Source organism: Geotrypetes seraphini, chromosome 7 (genome assembly GCF_902459505.1).
Source record: "Geotrypetes seraphini chromosome 7, aGeoSer1.1, whole genome shotgun sequence".
Lineage (NCBI taxonomy): Eukaryota > Metazoa > Chordata > Amphibia > Gymnophiona > Dermophiidae > Geotrypetes > Geotrypetes seraphini.
The window spans coordinates 143,086,741-143,114,185 of record NC_047090.1 but is presented as its reverse complement, the minus strand read 5'-3'; the positions used below and the strand labels follow the sequence as shown (position 1 = coordinate 143,114,185).

Genomic DNA, 27,445 nt, shown 5'->3' with positions numbered 1-27,445 from the left:
ACAATATCCATTATTTCACTACAGAATAAAACAGTTTTTCAACACCCATACTTCATATTACAGAATAAATACCATTTTAATAGTCTTTTAAAAATACACCCAAACCACAAGTATAAGCCAGGCAGGAGCATAATTTAGATTCTGCGCGTCCTCTTACCCGTATGAAAGACTGGCTCAGCTCTAAGGGAAGTGCAGGGGTTGGGAATGTTTGGAACGCAACAGTGGAGTGTGTGTGAAACTTTGAAGTATATGAACAGCAAAATCCTTTCATTTTTGGCAAGCATTCTACTCATCTTTTACAACTACATCAAATAAAGCAGAAAACATTACAACTGGTTGTTCTTTAATGGCACTCTCATAGTCAAATGCCAGAAAGAGAGAGAAAGAGCGGTATGCTTATGTCTGACATGTTTCATTGTATGATTTAAAAGGTGTTCACAATACTGTAGCCCAAATGTCATCCTCTGAAGGCTCACCTGTTCCATTTTTCTCATTTTTGAATTTAGCACTTCCTCGCTTTGGATTACGCTTTTGTTTCTTTGCCAGTGAGGTACTATTACCATCGCTTAGTCTTTTTTGACCTAAAAAAGAATGGCATTTTGTAAAAATCCCAAACCCATACCTGCTGAATAGAATAAAAAGTTCTTTTTGAAAGATTTGTGGCACAGTCTTTTTTTTTCTAACACATGCTTAATACTTTCCCTCTACACAAAGGAATCAACGTACCCCTCTCCTTGAGATCTCTTTCCTGCATGGTCACGCTACAGTTGCTTGATGTAGTGCTGGCCTCAAAACCGTTTGCAGACTCGCTTTCACAAAGCCCTTCTTGAGACTCCTCTGCCACACTATCCACTTCAATAGTTATGTCACTTTCACTTTTTATACTGTGCGATTCATCCTGGCTAAGTGCAAGGGGAGAAACTGCTGAAAAGTTTGGCTGAACAACAGGAGGTAAGGCAGGAGGATTTGAAGTTGGAGTATTGGGCTCAGACTTCTCAATTGCTGTGCTTTCACTGGTACTCTTATCCTTTTCATCAAAATCATCCAGATCAACTTCATGGCACATCAGGGTTTCTGGGCCAATTTGAGGCATAGTGTCCTCCTCTTCCTCCTCCTCTTTGAAAGAGATTTTGCCCAGTTCACAAGATGGTGTGCTGAAGTCTTCCTTTGCAGGCTCCTGCATCTGTTGATCTAGCTCTGCTGTTAGAGAGGGCATTTCCACATTTTCATTTTCAAGCACTTCTTCAGTATTACAGTCTTTACATTCTTCTGTCTTAATACATTCAACAGTCTTTTCCTCTACCACTATATTTGGCACATCCAGTTCACACTCAATCCGCATCTTCTTCTCAGGTGACAATTGTTCCAGTGGCTTCCTCTTAAATACTTTCTTTTCTTTTGTTGTGGAGTCGCACAATGGGTCCGTTTCATCTTCAAAACCTGGTAGAAACTCTTTATGAAAAGCAGAAAGATCTAATCTTTCAGGTTCTATGTGAAGCTCTGTTAATTCTTCTTGGATTGCCAATGAAAACCTTGCATTTTCCAAAGAGGGGTCTCTTGCTTTCCTTCTCCCTTTCCCTTTTGGTGATTTTTCATTTTCTTTTTTTATTTCTTCTACTTGCTCTGTTTTATTTCCATATATCTGTACAATTTGCTCACTTTCCTCAACCTCCTGCTTCAATGTTTCTAATAGTTTTACAGGAGTCCTTTTATTTTCTTGCAATGTATGCAAATTCTTTGGGTTTTCTTGATCGAGGTCATCAAGTAGCACCTCACTCTCTTCCAATTCGGTTGTAACTTCAGGAACAAATTCTTTATTCAGCAATAAAATCCTTGAAGTCTCATCTATTTCACTGTCAGATGAGCTTGAGTCTGCAAATGAAAACCAAGCATCAAGAAAAAGTGATGTTATTTTAAATGGTAAACGGCTTGATTTTTCACAGCTGCAACATAAATATGGTCTAAACAAATCACAAAGTTTTAAATGGTTACAGCTGAAGCAGGCTATTCAGGAGGGGTTCCCTGAATGGAAAAATCTTAATGTCAATATAGTCTGGAATTTTTATGCTTTCAAACGGATTTCTTGGGACACCAGGCCGCACAGTGGTATAAATTGATATCTGGATTTATGAATAAAAAAAACAAAAACTGGTCTTGGAGACATTTGGAGCATTGAGATTAAGCATCAGATTTCTGCATCTCAATGGCCATGAATTTGGTCTTGGAGAATGAGATGTACAGTGTCTGCATCTATGAGACAAACTTGGTTCTTTTTGTTACATAGAGCATTTTGGACCCCAGTTAGATTACAAAAGTTGGATAGCTCCAAGTCTAATAGATGCTGGCATTGTAATCTGGAAGCAGGGACTTTAGATCATTTATTACTCTTTTGTCCCTGTATTATGGCCTTCTGGAAATCAATTTGGTCACAAATTAATTCTTTATTAGAAAACCATGTAGTTTTATCATATGATACAATCCTATTTGGAATGTCAATGAGAAAAAAAGAGTCAAATTTCATCAAATAATAATAAACTTTTATTAATAATGACAGCAGTCGCCATTCAACATATCACCAGAAATTGGAAAAATTACACAAGGCTTCTGGTGGAATTCATTATGCCATATATATAAGATGGAAAGAATAATTTCTATACAAAAAGGGAATTATAATAATTTTAAGTAGATTTGGGGCCATTGACAACTTATTGTAATGATTAGACATCTTTTTACATTGAAAGTATAAAGCACAGTTACTTACCGTAACAGGTGTTATCCAGGGACAGCAGGCAGATATTCTTGACTGATGGGTAACGGCACCGACGGAGCCCCGGTACGGACAATTTTAGAGTGATTGCACTCTAAGAACTTGGAAAGTTCTAGTAGGCCGCCCCGCGCATGCGCGAGTGCCTTCCCGCCCGACAGAGGCGCGCGGTCCCCAGTTAGGATAAGCCAGCTAAGAAGCCAACCCGGGGAGGAGGGTGGGACGCAAGAATATCTGCCTGCTGTCCCTGGATAACACCTGTTACGGTAAGTAACTGTGCTTTATCCCAGGACAAGCAGGCAGCATATTCTTGACTGATGGGTGACCTCCAAGCTAACAAAAAGAGGGATGGAGGGAAGGTTGGCCATTAGGAAAACAAATTTTGCAAAACAGATTGGCCGAAGTGTCCATCCCGTCTGGAGAAAGCATCCAGACAATAGTGAGATGTAAAAGTATGAACTGAGGACCAAGTAGCAGCCTTGCAGATTTCCTCAATAGGAGTGGAGCGGAGGAAAGCTACAGATGCTGCCATAGCTCGAACTCTATGTGCCGTGACAGAACCTTCCAGTGTCAGTCCGGTCTGAGCATAACAGAATGAAATGCACACTGCCAGCCAATTAGACAACGTACGTTTAGAAACAGGACGTCCCAATTTATTCGGATCAAAGGACAGAAAGAGTTGGGGAGCTGATCTGTGGGGCTTAGTACGCTCTAAATAGTAAGCTAGAGCCCTCTTACAGTCCAAAGTATGTAGAGCCTGTTCTCCAGAATGAGAGTGAGGTTTCGGAAAGAAGATAGGCAGAACAATGGATTGGTTGAGATGGAATTCAGAGACAACCTTCGGGAGAAACTTTGGATGTGTACGCAGAACCACCTTGTCATGATGAAAGACCGTAAAAGGTGGATCTGCAACTAGTGCTCTTACCTCTGACCCTCCTGGCAGAGGTAAGAGCAATAAGGAAAAGTACTTTCCAAGTGAGAAACTTGAAAGGAGTGGTAGCCAAAGGTTCAAATGGAGGCTTCATTAAGGCGGAAAGAACCACATTGAGATCCCAGATTACAGGAGAGGCTTTAAGAGGTGGTTTCACATTGAAAAGACCCCGCATGAATCTGGACACCAAGGGATGAGCCGAGAGAAGTTTTCCATGAACTGGCTCATGAAAAGCAGCAATAGCACTAAGGTGGACTCTGATGGAAGTAGACTTAAGGCCAGAGTCAGACAAAGAAAGTAGATAATCCAACAAAGTCTCCACAGCAAGGGAAGTGGGATCATGTTGATGAAGAAGACACCAGGAAGAAAATCGTGTCCACTTCTGATGGTAACATTGCAGAGTGGCCGGTTTCCTGGAGGCATCCAGAATGGAACGAACGGGCTGAGACAAAGAAGTATTATGAGAAGTCAGCCCGAGAGAAACCAAGCTGTCAGGTGCAGAGATGGAAGGTTGGGATGCAGAAGTGTCTCCTGATGTTGCGTAAGCAGAGAAGGAAACAGCGGAAGAAGAAAAGGCTCCTTGGCACTGAGTTGAAGTAGAAGGGAGAACCAATGTTGCCTGGGCCACCGTGGAGCAATCAGAATCATGGTGGCTCTTTCCCTCTTGAGCTTGAACAAGGTTCGCAACATGAGAGGCAGAGGAGGGAAAGCGTACAGGAACAGATTGGACCAATCGAGGAGAAATGCATCCGCTGCCAGACGGTGAGGAGAGTAGAGTCTGGAGCAGAATAGGGGCAGCTGGTGATTGTGAGGAGCTGCAAAGAGGTCTATCTGAGGAGTGCCCCACTGAGCGAAGATGGACTGTAGAGTTAAAGGATCGAGTGTCCACTCGTGAGGCTAAAGAATTCTGCTGAGCTTGTCTGCTAAAGAATTCTGTTCTCCCTGAATGTAGATAGCTTTCAGAAAAAGTTGGTGATCTGTGGCCCAAGCCCAAATCTTCTGGGCTTCCTGGCACAAGAGGCGAGAGCCTGTCCCTCCCTGCTTGTTGATGTAGTACATCGCAACTTGATTGTCTGTGCACAGCAGGAGGACTTGAGGAAAGAGAAGATGTTGGAAGGCCTTGAGGGCATAAAACATCGCTCTGAGTTCCAGGAAATTGATGTGATGCTTCATTTCCTGGGCTGTCCAAAGTCCTTGAGTTTGGAATTCGTTCAAATGAGCTCCCCAGGCATAAGGGGAGGCGTCGGTGGTGATGACAAGTTGATGAGGAGGTAGATGGAACAGAAGACCTCTGGAGAGATTTGAGGATATCAACCACCATTGTAGAGACTGACGAAGAGACGATGTCACAGATATGTGTCGTGAGCAGGGATCCGTCGCTTGGGACCACTGGGTAGCTAGGGTCCATTGAGGAGTGCGCAGGTGAAGACGTGCGAAGGGTGTGACATGAACTGTGGAGGCCATGTGACCCAAGAGTATCATCATTTGCTTGGCGGAGATGGAACGTTGTGGAAGCACCTGCTGACATAGAGACTGAAGAGTTTGAAGACGGTTGGACGGCAGGAACGCTCTCATGAGGACTGTGTCTAACACCGCTCCAATGAATTGAAGTCTCTGAGTGGAGATGAGATGAGATTTGGGTAGATTGATCTCGAACCCCAGAAGATGGAGAAACAGGATGGTCTGGTTGGTGGCCAGGAGTACTGTCTGAGATGAATTGGCCTTTATCAACCAATCGTCCAGGTAAGGAAAGACCTGAAGGTGGTGAGAGCGTAAAAAGGCCGCCACCACAATCAGACATTTGGTGAACACTCTTGGAGAGGAGGCAAGGCCGAAGGGCAGCACCTTGTATTGGTAATGACAGTGATTGATCATGAAACGGAGGTACTGTCTGGAGGTCAGATTGACCGGTATGTGAGTGTATGCCTCTTTGAGATCGAGGGAGCATAGCCAGTCGTCTTGATTGAGAAGAGGGTAGAGAGTGGCTAAAGAAAGCATCTTGAATTTTTCTTTGACTAAGCATTTGTTGAGATCGCAAAGATCTAGAATTGGTCTGAGATCTCCTGTTTTTTTGGGGACTAAAAAGTAACAGGAGTAGAATCCCTGTCCCTTTTGATCTAGAGGAACTTCCTCTATGGCGTTCAAAAGGAGGAGGGATTGAACCTCCTGGAGAAGGAGGGAAGACTGAGGAGTGTTCGAAGCAGACTCTCTTGGTAGACTTTGGGCAGGCAGGGTCTGAAAGTTGAGAGAGTAGCCGTGGCGGATGATGTTGAGGACCCATTGGTCCGAAGTGATAACTTCCCACCGGCTGAGGAAAAAAGTGAGACGGCCACCTATAGGTTGAGGTAGGTGGGTAGATGTGTGGACGCTGGCTATGCCCTGGAGAATCAAGTCAAAAGGGCTGCGTAGATTTTTGCTGTGGAGGTGGCTTCACAGGTTGCTGTTGCTGTGGCCTAGGAGTCTGTCGTTGTTGCTGACGTTGACGCCTAGGTTGCTGGGGAGCTGATGGCAATGGACGAGCCACATAACGGCGTTGATAGGCCGACTGCTGTCTGAAAGGTTGTGCCGGTGGAGCTTTCTTTTTCGTTTTGAGCAGAGTGTCCCAGCGAGTCTCATGGGTGGAGAGCTTTTGGGTGGTCGAGTCCATGGATTCCCCAAAGAGCTCATCCCCCAGGCATGGGGCATTAGCCAACTGATCTTGATGGTTGACATCAAGCTCGGATACTCTAAGCCAGGCAAGGCGGCGCATGGCCACAGACATGGCCTTGGCTCTAGTGGTAAGCTCAAACGTGTCATAAATTGATCTTACCATAAATTTACGGAGTTGGAAAAGAGAAGACGAGCAGTGGTGGAAAGCCTGTCGTTTCCGCTGAGGAAGGTACCTTTCAAAGGAAGCCATGGTGGTAAGGAGATGCTTGAGATAAAAAGAAAAGTGAAAAGCATAATTACCAGATCTATTAGCTAACATTGCATTCTGGTATAACCTCTTACCGAATTTGTCCATGGCTTTGCCCTCTCTGCCAGGAGGGACAGAAGCATATACACTGGCTCCCGTGGACTTCTTAAGTGTAGATTCCACAAGCAGAGATTCATGTGGAAGCTGTGGCTTATCGAATCCAGGAATAGGGATTACTTTATATAATGAATCTAATTTACGGGGAGCTCCTGGGATGGTCAAAGGAGTCTCTAGGTTCTTATAGAAAGTTTCCCTCAGGATGTCATGAAGAGGGAGTTTCAAAAATTCCTTTGGAGGCTGATCGAAGTCAAGGGCATCAAGGAAGGCCTTGGATTTTTTAGACTCAGCCTCCAAAGGAATGGAAAGAGATTCACACATCTCTTTCAGGAAGGAAGTGAAAGATGTAGAATCCTGTTTTGAGGATGGATCTGGAGCAGCAGGATCATCCTCATCCGAGGAACACTCACCCTCAGAAAGAAAAGGCTCTTCGGAGTCACCCCACAGATCAGGGTCCCTAATATGGGAGCTACGGTCTCGAGACTCCGGAGTAGAGGGTTCTAGGTGTCGGGATTTACGTGCCGACTTACCCGACCTCATAGATATGGTACCGGGAGATGTTACCGACTGCAGCGGTGCCGAAGTCTGCACCGACTGATGCTGGGCTCTTGGTTCCGGTGCAAGAACTGGCATCGATATCGATGAGGCCGAGTGAACCGGTACCGAGACAGTGGACGCAGACAATAAAGGTTGCTCCACTGCCGGTACCGGCGGCTCAGACCGGTCCGGGACCGGAAGGTTCGGTGTCAATAGAGCAGGAAGGAGTTGTTGTAACTGCTCCTTGAGCTGCGTTTGTAGGACGGCTGCAATGCGCTCATCCAAAGAGGGCACCGGTACCGCCTTTTTCTTTTGCGGTACCTGCGGTGCTGCTCGACGCCCCGAAGATGAGGAGCCCGAGGTTGACGGACTCACCTCGATAGGGGCGGAGCGCTTCCGCGGGCGCCTCACGGTCGGCAGGACTGGGCTCGCTGCAATCGAGAGCGGAGGACGCTCCAGCGGGGAAGGCTTCTTAGCCGGCTTACCTGGATGATGCGACGCCGGTGCGATGTCGACGAAGTGGGTGCCGACTGTGATGGGGCCGATGCCGGTGTCGATGCCGCAGGATCGGACATATCGGCACCGAAGAGTAATCGCTGTTGTATCTGGCGATTTTTTAATGTACGTTTTTTTAACGTGGCACAGCGGGTGCAGGTTGAAGCCTGATGCTCAGGACCCAGGCACTGTAAGCACCAGTTGTGCGGGTCCGTGAGGGATATAGGCCGTGCACACCGCTGGCACTTTTTAAACCCTGGCTGGGGGGGCATGAAAGTGAAAACGGCTTCTGCCAAATCGAAGGCCGAGGCCTCGATGGTGGCAGTAGGCCCCGCCGGGGCAAAACTGAAATGAAGAAAAAAAAAATAAAGAAATAAACTCTCGGTTTTTTTTTTGTTTTTTTAGAAAAAGAAAAGAAAGAAGGGAAAAAACTCCCAAAAAGGTTTTGCGAGCGGGAAGGCGTATAAGAAAAAATTTCAACAGCCGTTGAAAAATGTGACTTCTTAGCTCCGCGGAAACTAAGAAACTGGGGACCGCGCGCCTCTGTCAGGCAGGAAGGCACTCGCGCGTGCAGCCTACTAGAACTTTCTAAGTTCTTAGAGTGCAATCACTCTAAAATTGTCCGTACCGGGGCTCCGTCGGTGCCGTCACCCATCAGTCAAGAATATCTGCCTGCTTGTCCTGGGATAATTATAATTATGGGAGGGGGTATATAGTTATAATATAGATTTAATCAATATTTGTGAATATAGCATATGTATATTGAATTTAGATTATAATATCTGTGAAAAGGGAGGGTGGGGGAGAGGGTAAATTTATGTATTTAGATGATATTAGAAAGAATTTCAAGTGATGTGTATGATTCAATTTATGTAATATTGTATACTTGGTGGAAGATGGAAAAATGAATAAAGAATTGGGAAAAAAAAAAGAAAACCAAGCATCAATTATCAAATGAGGATAATTAGTTGAACCATCAAGTATTGCCTGGCAAACCATTAGTAAAAGAAGGATATACAGTTAACTACAGTTAAATTGTTTATATTCTGCTATTGCCAGCAATTATTTCATAGCTGATAACATATGATGGGAAAAATTCATCCTGGCCACATTCTTGACAAGGGAATATAGCACTAAAGTACATAAAATTTATCTTTCAAAGAGAATTAGGATCATGACTTCAGCAGGCACTCCATAGGGCATCATTTTACTGTGCCATCCAGGTCATACTTTGTGACTGCATGAATTGAGTTTAAGACTGCAGAAGGATTGGTGAGTGCTGATTTAGAAATATTGCTGAATATTCATGTTTAAACTTGAAACGTTTGCCATGTGTTGAAAATCTACCTGTTTTAAACAGCTAAAAAAAATTTCAAGTTAAAACACAGATATTCAGCAATACTTGCTCAACCAAGGCTTACCAATCTTTCTGTAGCTGCAGTCACAGCTGAGTATCAATGTTTAGATACAACTTAGATCATGGCTAAGTAACACCAGACATTTTTGTATGGATAATTTTGACTGTACATCAATTTAAATGCCCAAAATTATCCATTTAAGTAGCTTGTATTTAACCTTCCCCCGACCCACCCCCATCAAAAAAACACACTGCTAATTACATAAGGAGAAATTAGGTTCTTATTTGCTAGTTTTCTTTAATTTAGACCCTCCAGACTGGCACAGAATAGATGGGTTTACGTTCCTCTGCCAGCAGGTGGAGACTGAGACACATTGACTTTTGGCAATAGTACCAGAGGGCTGTGCAGTCCCAACTACAATCAGTCTGTTTTCTCAAGTCTCCAGCAGGTGGTAAGCCTGTGCAGTCTTTTCTTTGATAGTTAGGGCCTGTTGGATCTGATTAGTGGCCTTTTTATTGCCCCTTTTTTACTGTCTGAAGTTGTTGGGAGAGGAGATCATGGGGCCGCTCTCACAGGCTTTTAATGTGATGATTCGGGCAGAGGCTTTTCTGGAGGCCTGAATATAGCTCACAGTCTTCTGTTGAATGAGTTGTAAAGCTGGGTGGTGGGATTGTTTGGTAGGGAAGGAGAGATTTAGGCGGACCTTAGGGAGGGTGGCAGGGGGCGCCTATTAGTTAGTACAGTTTATGGGACAATGGTTGGTTGGGTTTGTGTTACATAAATGTGTGTACTGGTACAGGTTGGGATATTACTGTACTTTGAACTTGGATTGTTGCTGATAGGGGTTGGAGGGAGGGGGGTTTCATTATGTACTCTTGGCTGAAGGTATTTATATGGTTATGCTGTTGATCTTGTTTCTGCTTTTACTAATAAAAAAAACTGTTTTGCACTAAAATCTAGGAGGAATATAACAGAATAGAGAAAAAGAGGTAATTGATATCGCTCACCATTCGATCCTCTATCAGAATCAAACACTCCAGAGTTCCGTCTTGTCCGCCTTCGAAAAATACCTAAAATTATAATTTTAGTTAGCTTTTTAAAAAAAAAACAAAAAAAAAAACCCAACATAACAAACCAACCACCAAAACTTGACTGCAATGAAAATAACCATAGCAGTGTAGACAGGGATGGTCAGACTGAGCGGACCAAATTCTTTTCGGCTGTTAACATGTACTATGTTTTATGCTGCTCTAATGTCAAAGTTAATATGAAGGGCTGAGGAAGAAAATTTTCAGAATTACACATCTTCCTCCATATTCGCAGGTTCAGAACTCGCAACTTCGGTTATTCAGTTTTTGTCTGGGTGACCCATCCCTGCCTCTCGGACCTTTCCACTTACTTACTTTTAAAAACCTGGTAGCCTAGCAGTGAAGCAGGGCAGGAGTGATCTTCCTACACTCCTACCTTGTGCAGAACTGGGAACAAAAATGGCTGCTGTGAGTTCCTGTGGTCTCGCGGCAGCCATTTTTGTTCCCGGCTCTGCACAGGGCAGAAGCATAGGAAGATCGCTCCTGCCCTGCTTCACTGCTAGACCACCAGGCTTTAAAAAGTAAGTACAGTGGAGAGGTCTGGGAGGTGGGGGTGGGTCAGAGTCAGCCCTAAAATTATTTGCAATTTTTTGGTATTCGTGGGGTAGCTTTGCCCCTAGCCCCCACGAATATGTATTCTACTTACATAAGCTAGTCTGAGTATAGGTAAAGGTATATACATTGGTTACAGCATGGTTATTTTATCCAGAGGATAGAAATAGTAAGAGGAAATCAGGAGAAGGAAAGCTTTTACAGGGATTTTAATTTAAACCCATATGCATATTCTACCAGCTTCCAAGGAAGCACATCCATACTGGCCCATTTTCAAATGGATACTCTACAGGGGAATGAAGCACAAAGTACCCACATGGCTCTGCCAAGACCCTGTTTGAAGATTTGGGTTAAGAACAAATATTAATGCATGCATGAAGATAATATGACAAAACCTAAGCCATTTTTTCTTCAACCACCTATCTCCAACACCTTTTCTCCTCCAGATAAGTCACTGCACTAAAGAGGGTGGAGTACAGTTTTCAGGCAAGTTATTTACATAGGTAAACATTCAGATGGTATACACATTCCACCCCCCCCCCCTTTTAAATGAACTGCGTAACTCTTTAGATAATTCCTTTAGATAATTACCAAAAATTCTCTTTTTCTGTTCCAGTCCTGAAAAGTGAAACTGAAATCTCAGTTTGCTTAGCTGTACCCACCAACACCAATCCAATTAAACTAGATATCTGCCCTGTTGATCCCTTATCAAAACATCAAGAAGGCATCACACTGAATTTTTAAAACCACTGACTCAGGGGCACAAAGAAGTCTAAGAAATATGGCATTACTAACAAGTTAACTGTTTTATTTACTAAATACTATTACATAGGTAGTCTTAGAGTGTGGTACAATATTAAGTATCAAACCTTGTATGTTAAATTATTGAATATTTAGATTGCTCCTTTTGAAAACTTTAGCAATTAATGAGACAAATTGAAGCAGTATAAACAAAACACGCAAAGAGAAAAAAATAATCCAAGAAACAGACCAATCATCTGCTAATCTGCAGAAGCTAGATCAGTGAGGAACTACTTTGATTTCCCAGGAGGCAAAGGGTACAAATTAACCTGGCTCTCAGCCCAGGGATATACAATCACCTAAAACCTGTTTGCAAACCTTGAGGACCACAGTTATGCAGCTTTTGTTTAGATAGTATTACTGCTTTAAATCAATGGCTTTTTAGCTTATGCCTTTTCAGTAGTAGTTCAAGGCAAGTTAAACATCTATGGTACCTGAATTTAATAAACATTAAATTCCAGAATAAATATATAGATTCTACTAGTTTTTAAGCCCGTTACATTAACGGGTGCTAGAATAGATATGTCTGTCTGTCTGTGTTTCTTTCTCTCTCTCTCTCCTTGGCCGCTGTCTGTATCCTTCTGTCTCCCCCCCCCCTGAGCAAAGCTGTCTGCCCCAGGACACACCTCCCCCCCAAAGCAGGCCCCTTTCCCTCTCCCTAACTGTCTCTCCATGGCCCTCTTCTGTCTCCCCCCCCCCCCCGAGCAAATCTGTCTGTCCCCAGCACACCTCCCCCCAAAGCAGCCCTCTTTCCCTCTCCCTATCTCTCCATGGCCCCTTCTGTCTCCCCCCAGCACACCCCTCCCCCCAAAGCAGCCCCCTTTCCCTCTCCATGGCCCCTTCTGTCTCCCCCCAGCACACCCCTCCCCCCAAAGCAGCCCCCTTTCCCCCTGGCTCCCGGTATTGATTCCCTTCTTACCCTCCCAACTTCCAGGCGTCTTCTGGCCTGCTCCTCTTCACCAAAGCAGCCTGCGATCGTGGTGGCCGGCTTTAGCGAATCTCGCAGGCTGCTCTCCAACTCGGTAGCACGTTCCCTCTGACGCGATCCCGTGTGTCAGAGGGAGCGTGCTACTGAAGCTGGAGAGCGGCCTGCGAGGTTCTTTAAAGCCGGCCACAATCGCAGGCTGCTCTGAAGAGGAGGATCAGCGGCGAGTGAGGACGGGAGGTGACACGGCGACTCCTTCTTCTGCACGGAGGTGGAGAGCGGCATGCGAGGTTTGCTACAGCAGCTGGCGAACCTCAGCAGGCCGCTTTGAAGAGGAGCGGGAGGGAGGAGTCGCTGGTGTCTTCTGCACAATCACGCGCAGGCGCCGTGAGGATTGGCACAGAAGCACACCTCACGGCGCCACCGCTCACAAATTTTCAAGAGCGCATGCGCCTCTAGCATTTTATTATTATTGATGGATCACACTGCAATTCTTCCAAACACTGATGAGGGAGAAAGAGATGGGCTTTTGAAAGGATGTGCTTATTAGGACATTTTTGTAACAAGAATTTATCTTTAGCACACACAACACAGAAAGAAGAAATAGTAGTATCAAAGCCTGATAAGTGATGTACCCTCTGTTCCATTAGTTAGTGGTGAACTTTCTGGTAAGCTGTTGCGTGCACTTCTGGCACCTGTCTTTCCCTCATTGATTGGCGTTTTGGATAAACCACAGGCAAGGTTAGACAGAAGAGTTGACTTCAGAGGAGGACGGCCACGCTTTGCTTTCTGTTTCTCCTCTTCCTTTCCATCATCCTTTTCATTATCTTCTTTATTCTGAATATACAAATCATTTCAAAGTCAAATAAAGTTTCATATTTTTCTGCCATTTAACTCAATACTGTTAAAAAGAAGTTGATTTCTTGTTAACAATTATTCTCTGGAAATAGAGAAACGTGCTGTCATGTAAGTGGGTGTTGTCATTCTAGTGAAAAAATGAAGGTCCCTCTGTGGATGTAAAGAATTCAATTCTAGGTTCAAACAATTTTTATTGATGCAAATAGCAAAAACAATACCAGGGCACCCCTAAGGTGCAAAGTACAATCAATGATGCATCATATACAATAATACAACAAGCATGGACAAAAGAAGAGTAACATCAACCAAACTACCTCCTACAGAGGGCGAGCGAGACTAATGAGGGTGGAAAGGCACCCCGAGGCCCTGGACTCTTATGAGCCCTGAAGATGCTGCACCACCCCCTCCCCCACCGAAGCCCACTTTCCTATCCATGACTAAGTGCCTATCCAATACCCCTCACCTCCCCTCCCCAATCCCGCCGTCCCCTCCCCCCAATGGTACTCTCCACCCTGCAAGAATTCAATTCTATTACTAAATCTAACTTCAGAAGAGGAAAACAGTGGATCTGGCTACAAATTATTTTCATAAAACACTTTACATATTTCAGCTACTTCACTTTCTCTGAAGATGAGGTGAACCACCAAGTTACACAATTGGGGTCTCAAAGAATGGGAAAACAAAAATCCATAAGGGACAGTATGAACTTTTTTTGGTGAGTTGATAATCCCTTTTTATTTTGTGGAAAACCATTTCAAATTTTTTAAGAGAGCTCAGGGAGGCTGAATTTGGTTCCATAAAGCTAATATTAATCTGCATTTAAAAAAAAAATCAAGAGGTTTATGTTTAGACCAAGGGAATCTCAACTCAGTGCCAGATTCTCTAATATTGCTAGTAAAATCCAGTGGGTCGCTGTAGTGGCCATGGACACACCCAACCAATTGAGTTTTCAAGATATCCACAATGAATATACCTGAAATAGATTAGCATGTGCTGGACGCAATGTATGCAAACTTCTCTCTGGTATATTCATTGTAGATACCCTGAAAACTAAACTGACTTAGGCCCTGATGCTCAAAAGTTTTCCTTGCAAGTAAGAGTGGTTAAAACCAAGCTAACTTGCAAGGAAGCTCTACTGACAAGGGTTCTTCTGGGCTTCTACCGATAGCGGTAGCAGCCACTGTGAACCCTATGCAAAAGCATTACAAGGAGCTTATTAGTATTTAAATGAGCACTTCTTGTAATGCTCAAAAAGGAAGAGAAAGGAACATCCACCTTTTAACAGGAAAAGTTTTACAGCAGGTCTGGAGCTTCCGTTAGCTGTTGTGCGTGTGTTGTATATGTCCAATGCCTAACATAGGCACAGGACCCATGCTCAAACACATGCACAACAGGAGAGGTTAAATCTTTTTTTAACTAGCTGCTGCTGAGCTTGCAACCCTGCTTGCTCTACTGGTTCAGCTGATTGGGTTTCACAGAAAGACCTAATCAGCTGAGTGGCATCAGAGAGTAGCAGGCAGAGGGGAAGGGAACGGCACCAGAGAGATGAGCCAGCTCAGCTGATCGCAGCTCCAGAGCCACAAACAGCAGAACCGATAGGGGAAGCTCCAATCAGCTGAGCAGCACCGGAGAGCAGAGCCGGCTCTGCTGATCAGGACTTCTCTGGTTCAGCTCATCACTGCTCCCAGAGCTGCGATCAATTGAACCGGCAGGAGAATCCCTGATCAGCTGAATGGCACTGGGAAAGGAGGCAGCAGGAGGGAAGGAAGGAGCAGAGGGAACTTGTTGTGACAGGATGGGGGGATTGAGGGGGGGGGAGAGCTGTGCTACCACTTTGATATTCTGAGCAGAGTAGGTGCCAAGCACAGTTCCTCCCCTCTTTTATCAGGTTGCTCTGCACAATTAACATACATGTGATTTTATAAGCTATTGTCTGAGCATAGCCTGGCAAAAGAAAAATACTCCCAACCCAGCTTTCGTTGCTGGGTTGTGTGGAGCTTTGTGCATCTTCCCCTCAATGTGTTCTGAGGACTGGGCTGAGAACCCTTGAAGTAGAGTGAAATTCATAGGACAGTTTATCACCTTTAAAACATTACTCTTAGTATTTAAAACCCTTTCCACAAATGAACCATAATTTATTAATAGAATGCTTATTCCTTATAATACACCGCGTTCTCTTCAGACCACTAACCAAAAGCTTATAGTAGTCCCCTCTTTGAAAGTTATCGGAACTCGATGACATGATATGTTTTCGGTGATGGCCCGCAACTTTGGAACACTTTGCCTCAATATATAAGAGATGAAAATGACGTTAGCCATTTTAAAAATAACTTAAAAAGTTTTCTTTTCAAAGATGCTTTTAATCTTTAAATTATACTTAAATCTTAAAGTAGTTACCCTCCAGGTTTATACTACTCCCTCCCTAATGTTTTTTTCCATCTATGGTTCTTTTTTCTACTTTAAAACACTGAATTGTAACTTTATTCCTCCATCCTTTGTGTATCGATTAGTTTGTAAGTCTGTCGGTCAACCCATCATTTTTAAATTTTAAATAGTATGTCTAAAAGTATGTTTACCTTTTTTATTGTAACTCACTTAGCAAATTTGAATAAGCGATTCATCAAATCAAAATAAAACTTGAAACTCATGCGCTTATGATTCTCCCCTACACAAGTCATGGTCAGTCATGAACTGTCCATATTATACTTATTTTAAGTTGCTGGCCTTTTTTCAGGTATTGTCAGAAAAACTGAACATTTTATTTTTAAAAGACAGCCGAAGTAGAAAAAAGGTTTCTAAAAGCATCAAGAAAGAATACATTTTTAAAATAAAAAAACCTACTTAGAGAAAAGGGGGGAAAGCACCAGTGCACATTTACAACCCAAAAGGAGAGAAAAAAAAACCCCCTACTTTAAAAAGCAAAGTAACTAAGTACAGCAGTCAGAGGAAAATCACGTGTACTGTTCAGAAAACGGCAAACTGAGTTGCGTAAGGACAAGTACATGAACTAGTGAGGTATGCTCAGAAGGATTTCTAGATTTATGAAAAGGATTCATCTTGTCCTCAGAGAAATTTCATTCAGAAGGTTCACATGGCAGATTTTATCAGACAAGTACAAGTTGATCAATCACTTACTTTTTTCTTTTGTTTTCTCTTTGGTCCTCCTTTGTCCACAGGCCAGATAATTCTGTCAGCTTTTACCCACTCATCATATCTTTACAAAAAAGGGAAAAAATACTTCAATACAAAATCTCTATATTTTAAATCAACAGCCTATGTGAAAGATGCTTACCTAAAACATACTATGGTCATTAAAATGTATGGTATTACCAAAAATATCAATCTATGTTAATTAAGCAACAAGTAAATTGGTAAAATGCATATCTTTTTATATTTTTTTCACTTGCTACTTATTTTATTGCCCAACACAAATCAGGGCAAAACCTTATGAAAACTCACAAGAAAAGATCTAGGGGAAATATAGCCCAAAAAATGAAAAATCAGTAAACAGTCACATAATATCTCCCAATATATCATTTACATCATTAAATTATTAAATGTGTTCACAGATCAACTTTTTTCAGACCACAACCATGGAGTTACAAAGAACTAGTGATAATTTGTGGTATTCTAATCATTGCACAAAAGTGTACTTTAATATCCCAACGTGTCCAAAATAAGTAATAAACGTAAATGCACTTATCTCAAAAATATGTATAGAACCCTGACCTTGACACAGGCTCGAATCGCTGCATCAGGAAGCCAAGCAATGTTGTATCTCTCAATAAGATCTCTTCTTATAAATCTTAAAGTAATGTATATCTAAATGATATATTAGGAGATATTATGCGACTTAACTGATTTGTGGGATTTTTAAAATTTTTATTATTGCTACAGACACAGAACACCTGTGAGCTAAGCATGTGTCTTAGTAGCCAAATCAGAAGACAAGTTTTAAGGAAGGTGGTACATAGGAACAACATAAAAATAAATTTGTAAAATATTTTACTATTTATTTTCAAGTAATAAACATTAAATCCCAGAATAAATACAGATATCCTGTAGATCACATTGCAATTCTTCCAAATACTACTGAGTCGATGGCAAGAATTAGTACTACAGTAGAGGGAGAAAGATAATAGGATTTTGAAAAGATATTCATATCAGGACATTCTTGTTAGCAGGAATGCATCTTTAGCACACACATTATAGAAAGAAGAAATAGTATGATGAAAGCCTAGCACTTTTCTTATGGCGGTCTACTAATTAGATTGTGATAACACATATAATTTTTGTGTTACACACTGGAGGTAATTCTGAAAAGATTGCTGAAATTTAGGCACTAGGTGCTGCATGCTAATCACAAATTCTATATTGGCAATTACATGCATAATCCCATTTATAGACGAGATGTGTTTTGGGCGGGCTTAGGACTTGGATGTTCTGCAGGGATAATCAAACATTTAGGCAATAATCAAACATTTAGGCAAAATTTTACTAAGGTGCGCTAGCGTTTTTAGCGCATGCACAAAATTACCGCGCAGTACGCTTCTAGAATAACGCCAGCTCAATACTGGTGTTAAGGTCTAGTGTGCGCTATTCTGCATGTTAAGGCCCTAACGCACCTTTGTAAAAGGAGCCCTTAGACATTTGGGGATAGATCAGTTTTAAAAATGAATAAGGGTTAAAAAGCTAACTAGGTGACCAGTGCAGAGATTAAGGCATGATCCCCCTTACTCCCCCAGTGGTTACTGACCCCCCCCTTTCACCACCCAAAGATGTGAAAGAAAACAATACATTCCAGCCTGTATTACAGCTTCAGATGGCCAGGCACAGCTCAGCAGATCAGAGAGGCGCACTACTACTACTACACTTCTCCCTCGTCATTCGCGGGGGATACGGGCAGAGCCGGACCGCGAATGCCAAAAAAACGCGATTATCTGGCTCTGACCCACCCCCACCTCCCTGCCTCCTTCCTGGCCTTACCTGGTGGTCTAGAGGGCTTTCGGGGCAGGAGCGATCTTCCTACGCTCCTGCCCCGTGCAGATCGCCATCAGGAAATGGCTGTAGGGAGTTCCCGACGTAGTCTCGAGAGACTACGAGAACTCCCAGCAGCCATTTCCTCATGGCGATCTGCACGGGGCAGGAGCGTAGGAAGATCGCTCCTGCCCCGAAAGCCCTCTAGACCACCAGGTAAGACTGGGAAGGCGGCAGGGAGGAAAAAAAGATGGATTTTTTTTACATTAAGACTGGTTTTTTTAATTTTCCCCCTCCCCAGAAAAAAATCGCGATTATATGAAACCGCGAGTGCAGGAACCACGAATGGGGAGGGGGAAGTGTACTACTATTTATCATTTCTAGAGCACTGAATGGGGTACTGCAATGAACATCACATAAAAAGTTCCAGGGACATGTCACTATAACTTGCTTATATTGTATGGCGAGCCCTCCAAAACCTACTGTACCTACATAAAGAAAACAGCTGCAGACATAAAAGCTACTGTTGTGGTGTATAGGTGGGTAAAGTAAGTTTTGGTTGGGTTTTGGAGGGCTCACCATACAATATAAGCAGCTTATAGTGAAATGTGTACCTGGAACTTTTTAATGTGACATTCACTGCAGTACTCCCTAGAGTGCCCCTCTGCTCTGATCAGCTGTCTATGAGGCTAGTTTGCTAAGAATGATGGCTGCCTGGATGTCCTAATAGTGATTTTTGTGCGTTTTTCATTTGGACGTCGTCATATTTGAAAATGGCCAAAAAAAGATAGATGCACTAAGGGCCAAAACGTCTAGACACATCATTTAAAAGAAAAAAAGATAGACATATTGCGGTTTCTAAAATGGACATTTTCTCTACTGGATTTCTGGACGTTTTCCCCAAAACATTCAAACTCAGACATCCTATTGAAAATGCCCCTCCAACCAGCATATACTATTGTCATTCAAGAATTTATCATACAGTACTTGAGATTTAAAAAAATTACTGGATTAAGAAACACGTTTCCTACCTTACGTTCCACCCATAGTAATGTACTAAATACAGAAGCTCTCCAGAATCATTCTCTGTACTCTTAATGCTGGCTTCATAAATTTTCTGAGTTTTTCCACGGCCATATTTTACTTTTACTTTGGTTCCTGCAAGACTGGAGTCCATTTCCTCCTCATCATCCCCACCTTCTGAGTCACCTCTATGGTCAGTTTCCTCCTTGCTGTAGAAGAACAAGTCAGCTGGTTATATTAATGTTCTATATGAAAATGTGTTCTGATTATACCACACCAAAGATAGTTTGTAAGAAATCTTTGTAACAAAATTCAAGACTATACATAGATTTTTTTTTTCTTACTTCAGGAAAAAAAAAAAGGCAAAATTGCTAAGAGGACAAACCAAATAGGTGTCGTTTTCCTATCTAACACAGGCATTGAAAAATTTTCTTGAAATCTAGTAGGTGCCAGTGGTCAACCCATTTTGTCAAAACCAAAGCTCAAGAACAGGGGAAAGAGAAGCATCCTCTCAAAGGTCTGCCATAGCTTCTTTGGAGCTTAATTTGCTAACATTTTCCCTCACTCTGTTTCCAGCTTAGTAAATCAGGCTCCTAATTCACTACTGCATAGCACTAGCAGGAGACAGTTGCGCAGGATTCACATAACTGTTGCCTGATGCAATTTATTTCTTTGGTTCTGTATCAGTTGTGGCATGGGGTTCTCCAACAATCTTTCCTTTTCTCATCACCCTTAACATCCTGCCTTTCCTCTGATCCATCATCTACCTTCCAGTGATCTTCTGATCCTTCATCTACCTCCTACTGATTTTCCTTTCTTATTCCTCAGCCACATCTCCCATCCTACCTTCTCAATGTTCAGTTTATTCGTATCTCTTCTGTCCTCGGTGGTCGTTTCAGCCTTTCGAGCAGGCAGGTTCCAGGATTCATAGGCCTAGATTCACTAAACTCACCATTGTCAGGCAATCCGTGGCTGAGTCTTGCTGGGTGACCGATTCACTACAGAGTCCTCATGCAAATTAGGTAATCAGAAGCACACCCCACGGATCGCTGCAGAGCGATCCAGATGCATGTGCAAACTATCCTCTTTGCCTGTAGATGTTATCCGTGCATGCACTTAAAATATACACATGACTTCCCCTTCTATCAGCCATTGGGTTTACTGAAGCAATGGCGCAGCTCTTTGCAGAAAGGAGGTCAACAGCGGCAATATTTCTTCTTCCATTTTGTGAAGAATGGCATCCTGATGAAAGAAAGTCCCCCTGAAATGGGTCTGACCGCAGTTGTGTGCCAATGTGAGGTGGCATGCAGGAGCGAGAGACCGGCAGCCCACAGTTCTGGACACAGCACTGTGCAGCACATATATTGTTGAGCAGGGTTTGCTATAATACAGAGGAGAGGACTTCAGTGCAAATGTGCCTTGTGCAGCCCCGCTTTAAACCCGCAGATTAAAACCATGGGCTTGCAGAGATGCAGGGCGGCAGAGAGCAGGGAGATTTCAGGGCGGCAGAGAGCAGGAGAGTCGGCAGGGACAGTAAGCGACTGGTCCTCGGCAGTCACTTCATTTGGGATCGTCAAGCCCAATCGGTGTTCCTTCTTGTTTAGTGAATCACTGCCTTCCTACTTATGCATGCCATTTCCCCTCATCTGCATGATCAGATTGGGTGCAGATCGGATCAAGCATAAGGTTTGTGAATTGGGTCGGGGTACACTCGCAAACTGGTCGGGACATGATTGGTGAACTTTGTGAATCTAGGTCACAGAGTTTATAAGAGAAAAAAAGGGAGGAAGTTAACTGCTTTATATGATTTTTTTTTGTTTCGTTTTATCTTCAGTTTATTTGCTTCTTCTTTCTCCATTTCCCTCCTGTGTGTGCTTCAAATTTTCCTATTTCTCCTCCTAATCTTCCTTTTCTATCATTCCAATTTCTTCTACTGTCTTTTTGTCCCTTTTCCTTTCTTGCTCCCTCTTTCTCTTGTGATAAAATGTCTCCCTACCCCTATGTTGTCCCAATGCCCTCTTGCTCCTGCTATTTTTGAGCCACTACTAAACAGTTCCTACCTTGCAGAGGATGACTCAGCTTAACTTAGAGCCATGTGGTACAGAAACTCCAGAGATGGCCTTGTGATCTCAGATCCCATGAGACAGTGAATAGCAGAAAGATCTGAATGGCATAACTCAAGTTTGAGATGAGTTGCACTGTGCAAGGAGGTACTGTTTTAGCAGTGGCACAGCAACAAACACAGAAAGCAAAGAAAAACACCTTTATCAGAACACAAATCTAGTGCAGGGTAATGTTTTTAGTTGCCATGGTGCCCTGGCATCCAGGATTTGTGAAGTCCTATATTAATCTAGATAAAATGTTTTCACCTATGTTAACATTTTATTACAGGATATACAAAGATATATAACAAATGAAGACACTAGCTGTTCCATTACTTCTATCTTCCTTAAAAAGATATTGTCAACATTTTATAAGAGAATGAAAACCCAGAGCAAACCTAGGATATGACATTACAAGTCACTCACAGACAGCAAAATTGTTATTAGCAAACAGTGTTCTACAAAATAACACAACTTATGAATATATAGCTATCATCTCATAATATGCATTTGTATGCAAATCACATATCCTCGCATCTAAAGTTTTTACATTACATTATACAGGACTTATATCCCGCAGATACCCAGATAATTCACTGTTGGTTACAAAAAAACCCCAAACCTATTCATTCAAAAGATAGGAAAAATTAATCACTGAACAGTCTCATTTGATTCTACATGGCTATAAACTTACAGAAAAGAAAAGTTTTACTAGACTTTCTAAAAGCTAAATTATCAATTTTCCTAGCATCTAAAGATAAAGAATTCCAAAAGGACACTGCTTGATATAAAAAAAGAAGGGACATTAACTTAGAAAATCTAACCCTATTCACAGTAGGGAAAAATAATGAAAACTTGAGTCATAAGTCTGATTGTCTATTAGATTTTTATTATTATTATTTCTTTATTAATTTTCAATTTAAATCAAGCTAAACACTTGTACAGAAAGCAATAGTCATAATATCAAAATAATCATAAAGAAATTAAACATCCAATAAGAAAACATGTATTATTTAACTATTTAAGCTCAAGTCCTCCTAAAGGAACCAAGATTTTAAATTAGCGAAGCATTAAAATTATAGAAATTATTTTTGCAAGATATTCAAAGCAGAAGCACTGAGAAATAAAGTTTCTTAATTATATTAGGGTTTGAGATGATTCTCCATCCAAACGAGACGTAGCTACAAAAGTTGTCAATTGAGATGGTTCAAAGAATACATATTTAACAGAACAGTAACACACTATACATTTACATGGATGTCTCAAATAAAAGGTTGCCCCCAAAGAAGTAACCCCAGGTTTCAAAAGAAGAAATTCACGGCGACGTTTCTGTGTCTCCCTTGTAAGATCAGGAAACATCTGTACTTTACAACCAAGAAAAATTTTTATTTTTTATTTTTAAAGTAAAGTCTTAATAACCATGTTTTATCTAATGGAAGCGCCACAGTTAGAATCAAAGTTGCTGGTGATGCCAAGTCTTTATCAGATGTCTCCAATAATTCTGAAACATTTAAAGTTTGTTGGGCCAATTCTTTTTGTTGATTTACAGAAACTTTCATTGGCAAATAATAGACACGTGAGAATGGTGGTAACATTTCTTCTGATACTTCCAAAATTTCCATCAAGTATCTCTTAAGCATTTCTCTTGGATTTACCATTTCTAATTTAGGAAAGTTAATTAACCTTAAATTATTACTACGAGAATTATTCTCAAGCATTTCAACTTTCCTTCTCAAGTTAGTATTGTCTTTAATTAAAGTCTCTTGAAGCTGTTTTGATGTAATTAATTCCTTTTCAATTTTCTGAATGGTTTTATCCGAGTCAGACAGTTCTTTTCTTAGATCTTTAAATTCTTTTGTATGGTCTGTAATTTTCCATTCCAAATATTGAAATTTAGGCGTAATAAACTTAACAAAACCAGCCATTAAATCCCATAGTGAGTCTAAGGTTACAACTTCAGGTTTTACCAAAGAAATTGAAGCTTGTAAATTAGTAGAGTGCTCACCATTCTGTAAAGAATCTTCAGGGCCTGTCTCTTGGATTTCACCCCCTTGTAAAGCTGGATTCTCTTCAGGTAGATTGGTTAGGGCTCCTTGAACTTGAGCCCCAACCTCCAAACCTTCTCCCAGATTAACACTTGCCTCTAAGGGAGAGAAAACCTCCAGCTCCGGGGTTTCCCCACCCCTGGGAGAACTAGTAACCTGAGAGTGTGGGGGCGGCTCCCTTGCATCGGGGCTTCCGTGCCCTAGAGGATCAGCTACGGGTTCGCCTCCCTGTGTCCTCAGCGGGCTGCCTTCTGACGCTCGCGAAACTTCCTGGACTCGCCTCAGGAGCCGCTCAATGTTGCCCAGAGAGGGAACCTCGGGACGCCGCGAGACAGCAGCAGCGCTCCGTCCTCTTCTCCTGGGCATATTGTAAGTAATCAAGAACCCTCTCCGGAGTTCAATTTGAAGAAATTCAGTTTATGAGCAAGCCCGAGGCGAGCAGCTCAGTGTGTCTGACTCGACGCGGCCATCTTGAATCCCTTGTCTATTAGATTTACCAAATCCACCATGTATGTGGGAGCTTCTCCATACAAAATTTTAAAAAACATAACCCCAATTTTAAACTGTACGCTTACAATCACTGAAGTTTCTTCATAAAAGGAGTCACTGATTCAAATTTATTGAGTGAGAAAATTAATTTAACTGCCATATTCTGCACAATCTGTAAATGATTGAGAGAGGCTCTTGTACAACCAGAAAATGTTAAATTACAATACAGTGTAGTCAATTCTGGACAGAATAAGCAATTGTATAATAAGCTTAATGCCAGATTATCAAATTCATATAAGCCTTCATTGTTAAGAGACCATCAACCTCAACTCCCAAGTTTCTAGAATACTCAAAAATAAAACCATCCACCCCAATATTGAAATGCTGAGATCTTAATGGATGGTCCAATTAACCAAGCCATAAGAACTTGGTTTTATCTTATTCAGTTTTAATCTATGGGGTGTAATCCAATTATCTATCAAATTAACAGTTTACCATTAAAGAGTAGCTGGCTAGTTTTCAGAAACAGGTTATAAACCTTATAGATTGTCTGCATAAATAAAATAATTTTATGCTGTTCTAAATATATCCCTAAGAGCTGCATCAAAAGATTGAACATGGAAGATAAAGGAGAGCCCTGGGAGACACAACAAGTTGACCCCTAGGACCACTTCTCTTAAAACAATAAGATCAGGTAAACAGAAAATCATGAAACCATTGAAGAATACGGCTATGGACACCAAAACTAATCAAAAACAACAAAACATATTGTGATCAATTAAATCAAAAGTGCTTGAGAGATCAAACTGTATAAGAATCGCACATTTTTGCTTTATCTAATGTCATCTGCAGAAAGTCCTCCAGTTCTATGCATGTAGTAGATCAGTGTCTTTCAACTTGATCCTGTCAGGTTTTCAGGATGTCCACAATGAATATGCATGAAAGAAATTTGTATATAATGGAGGTAGTATATGCACATCAAGTTTATGCATATTTATTGTAGATTTCTTGAAAAACTGACTGGCAGAGACAGAGTTGATAAACAATGTAGTAGATCAGTGATCCCTAACCCTGTCCTGAAGGACCACCAGCCAGTCAAGTTTTTGTGATAGCCTTAATGAATATGCATGAGAGAGATTTGCATATAATGGAGTTGGCAGGCATGCAAATCTGCCCCATGTATATTCATTACGGCCATCCTGAAAACCTGAGTGGCTAGTGGTCCTTCAGGACAGGGTTGGGGACCATTGTAATAGATAATTGCTAGGAAGGGTCAAGCTATGTTCTTTTATGATCAAAACAAAATTACTACTTCGGAACAGCTTTATCATGAGCACTTGATATCAGCTGTGATATCATTGTTAATAGACTTTGTTATAACAACACTGATGAATAGCCAAGCCGAAACTAACTAGGCTAAAGAATAATATACCAACTCCACACTTGCATGGAGAAGACAAAGGAAAATGTTTGAATTGGACTGGAACATACTGTTGGATACCGATTAGAAGAACCACCTTTCCAGCAATGCCCCACAGTTCACCAGCTAAACTAGCCAAACTAAGTGATGTTGCTCTTAATATTACATTACATTAGTGATTTCTATTCCGCCTGTGCCTTGCGGTTCTAGGCGGATTACAAATTATAAGAGATCTGGACATTACCGAGAGAATTGCGTAACAAAGATTATCTAGAGAATTACAAAACAGTGATTCATGTACTTTACATGGTGTGGTAGAGAATTCAATTATTATATACTATTATATATATATATCTATATTCTATAATATATACTATTATATATATATATATATATATATATTCAATTATTATATATATATATTCAATTATTATATTAATATACTCCCCAACAACCAAGACAACAAAAACCCACAGAAAAAAAACTTAACTCTTCGCTAGAAAACACCAAACAAAATGACAGGGCGGGGTCTGTTCCGGTCTGGAGGGACTAAAAGAAAGAAAATGAGCAGGTAAGAACCTAAATTCTCCTTCTTTATCGTCCCTCCAGACTGGCACAGAACAGATAGGACGTACCAAAGCAGTACCGCATCATAGGTGGGACTCCTGAAAGGCTGCCACAAAAACACACTCACCGAACACCACATCTTGATGCACTTGAATGTCTACACGGTAGTGGCGAACAAAGGAATGGAGAGAAGCCCAAACCGCAGCTTTACAGATATCCACTGGAGGTACAAGTGAACTCTCAGCCTAAGAGGCTGCCTGACCCCCAAGTAGAATGAGCTTTGAGAAAATCCGGAACAGGTTTTTTTTTTTTTAAGAAGTCCTGCGCCTGCGGGCATCGACAATTCATCAGGGAGCGAATCTACACCTGCAATTTGAACATCTGGGCCTCCGGAAGGAATACTCTCCCCAAGCTGTGTCAAAGAGAACACAAAGATACTCCAAGCGCTGAGATGGAGTCAGCCGGCTTTTGGATAGGTTGACCACCCAGTTCAGCGGCTGCAGAAACTCCGCAACCTGAGTCGTAAGCCAAGAGCTCTCCTGGAATGACTTTGCTTGAATCAGTCAGTCATCCAGATAGGGGTGAACAAGAATGCCGCTTGCAGCACTACCATAATCTTGGTGAAGGTCCATGGCGCCGTGGCTAGACCAAAAGAAAGCGCACAAAACTGATGCTCTCCCAAAATTGCAAAGCAAAGGAAACGCTGATGGGAGGCCCGAATAGTAACATGAAGATAGGCCTCCGTCAGGTTGACAGAAGTCAAAAATTCTCCAGGCTGAAGAGCAAGAATTACGGATTTCAGGGTTTCCATATGAAAAGGCAGAACCCGGAGAGCTCTTTTGACACCTTTCATATCCAAAATGGGCCAAAAAAACCCCTTCTTTCTTGGGTACCATGAAGTAAATGGAGTATTTACCAGTACGAATCTCCTGAGGAGGCACAGAACCACCGCTTTGAGGTCAAGCAACTTAAGCAGAATCTGCCGAAAAGCCCTCCTCTTTCAAGTTGCCTGACAAGGAGAGGAAAGAAAATGATCTGGCAAAGGATGGGAAAATTCTAGAGCATAGCCGTCCTGAATCATCTCTAGGATCCACTGATCCTTTGTGATCTCGGCCCACCTCCAGTAAAACTCCCGCAACTAGGCTCCAAATTGCACCGGGGGAAGGACCGGCAGTGAGTCATTGGGCCGGGTGGGCTGAAGAAGAGCCCCCAGAAGAGTCTCACCCCCCCCCCCCTTGGTGGGCTCCCCGAAAGGATTGCTTGCGCTGAAAGAAGCGACCTCTGGAAGGAAAAGGGGCTGACCCTCAGCCAGGCTAGTACCTACAAAAATCACACAAACACCCTCAGGCTGTACCACCCCGTGAAGCCTGGTGAGATCAGTCCTTCGGCAGCCGAGGCAACTTAAGATTCACTTAAAGACTGAACCAGCTTATCCAACTCCTCCCCAAGAGAAAGGAGCCCCAAAATGGGAAATTTATTGAGCTTAGACTTAGATGCCAC

At 42.2% G+C, this 27,445-nt stretch overlaps 1 protein-coding gene across 4 annotated transcripts in view; it reads right to left on the bottom strand.

Annotated features, from left to right (window-relative positions):
* The window catches only part of ARID4A (AT-rich interaction domain 4A), a 236,072-nt gene that overhangs the window by 22,079 nt on the left and 186,548 nt on the right, over nt 1-27,445 (bottom strand). For all 4 annotated transcript variants that reach the window (XM_033952272.1, XM_033952273.1, XM_033952274.1 and 1 more), the window contains exons 17-22: nt 19,331-19,531; nt 16,458-16,536; nt 13,100-13,301; nt 10,106-10,168; nt 727-1,872; nt 477-581 (exon numbers count right to left, since the gene is read on the bottom strand). In XM_033952272.1, the coding sequence (XP_033808163.1) occupies nt 477-581; nt 727-1,872; nt 10,106-10,168; nt 13,100-13,301; nt 16,458-16,536; nt 19,331-19,531 (1,796 nt within the window). The remainder of the gene's footprint in view (nt 1-476; nt 582-726; nt 1,873-10,105; nt 10,169-13,099; nt 13,302-16,457; nt 16,537-19,330; nt 19,532-27,445) is intronic.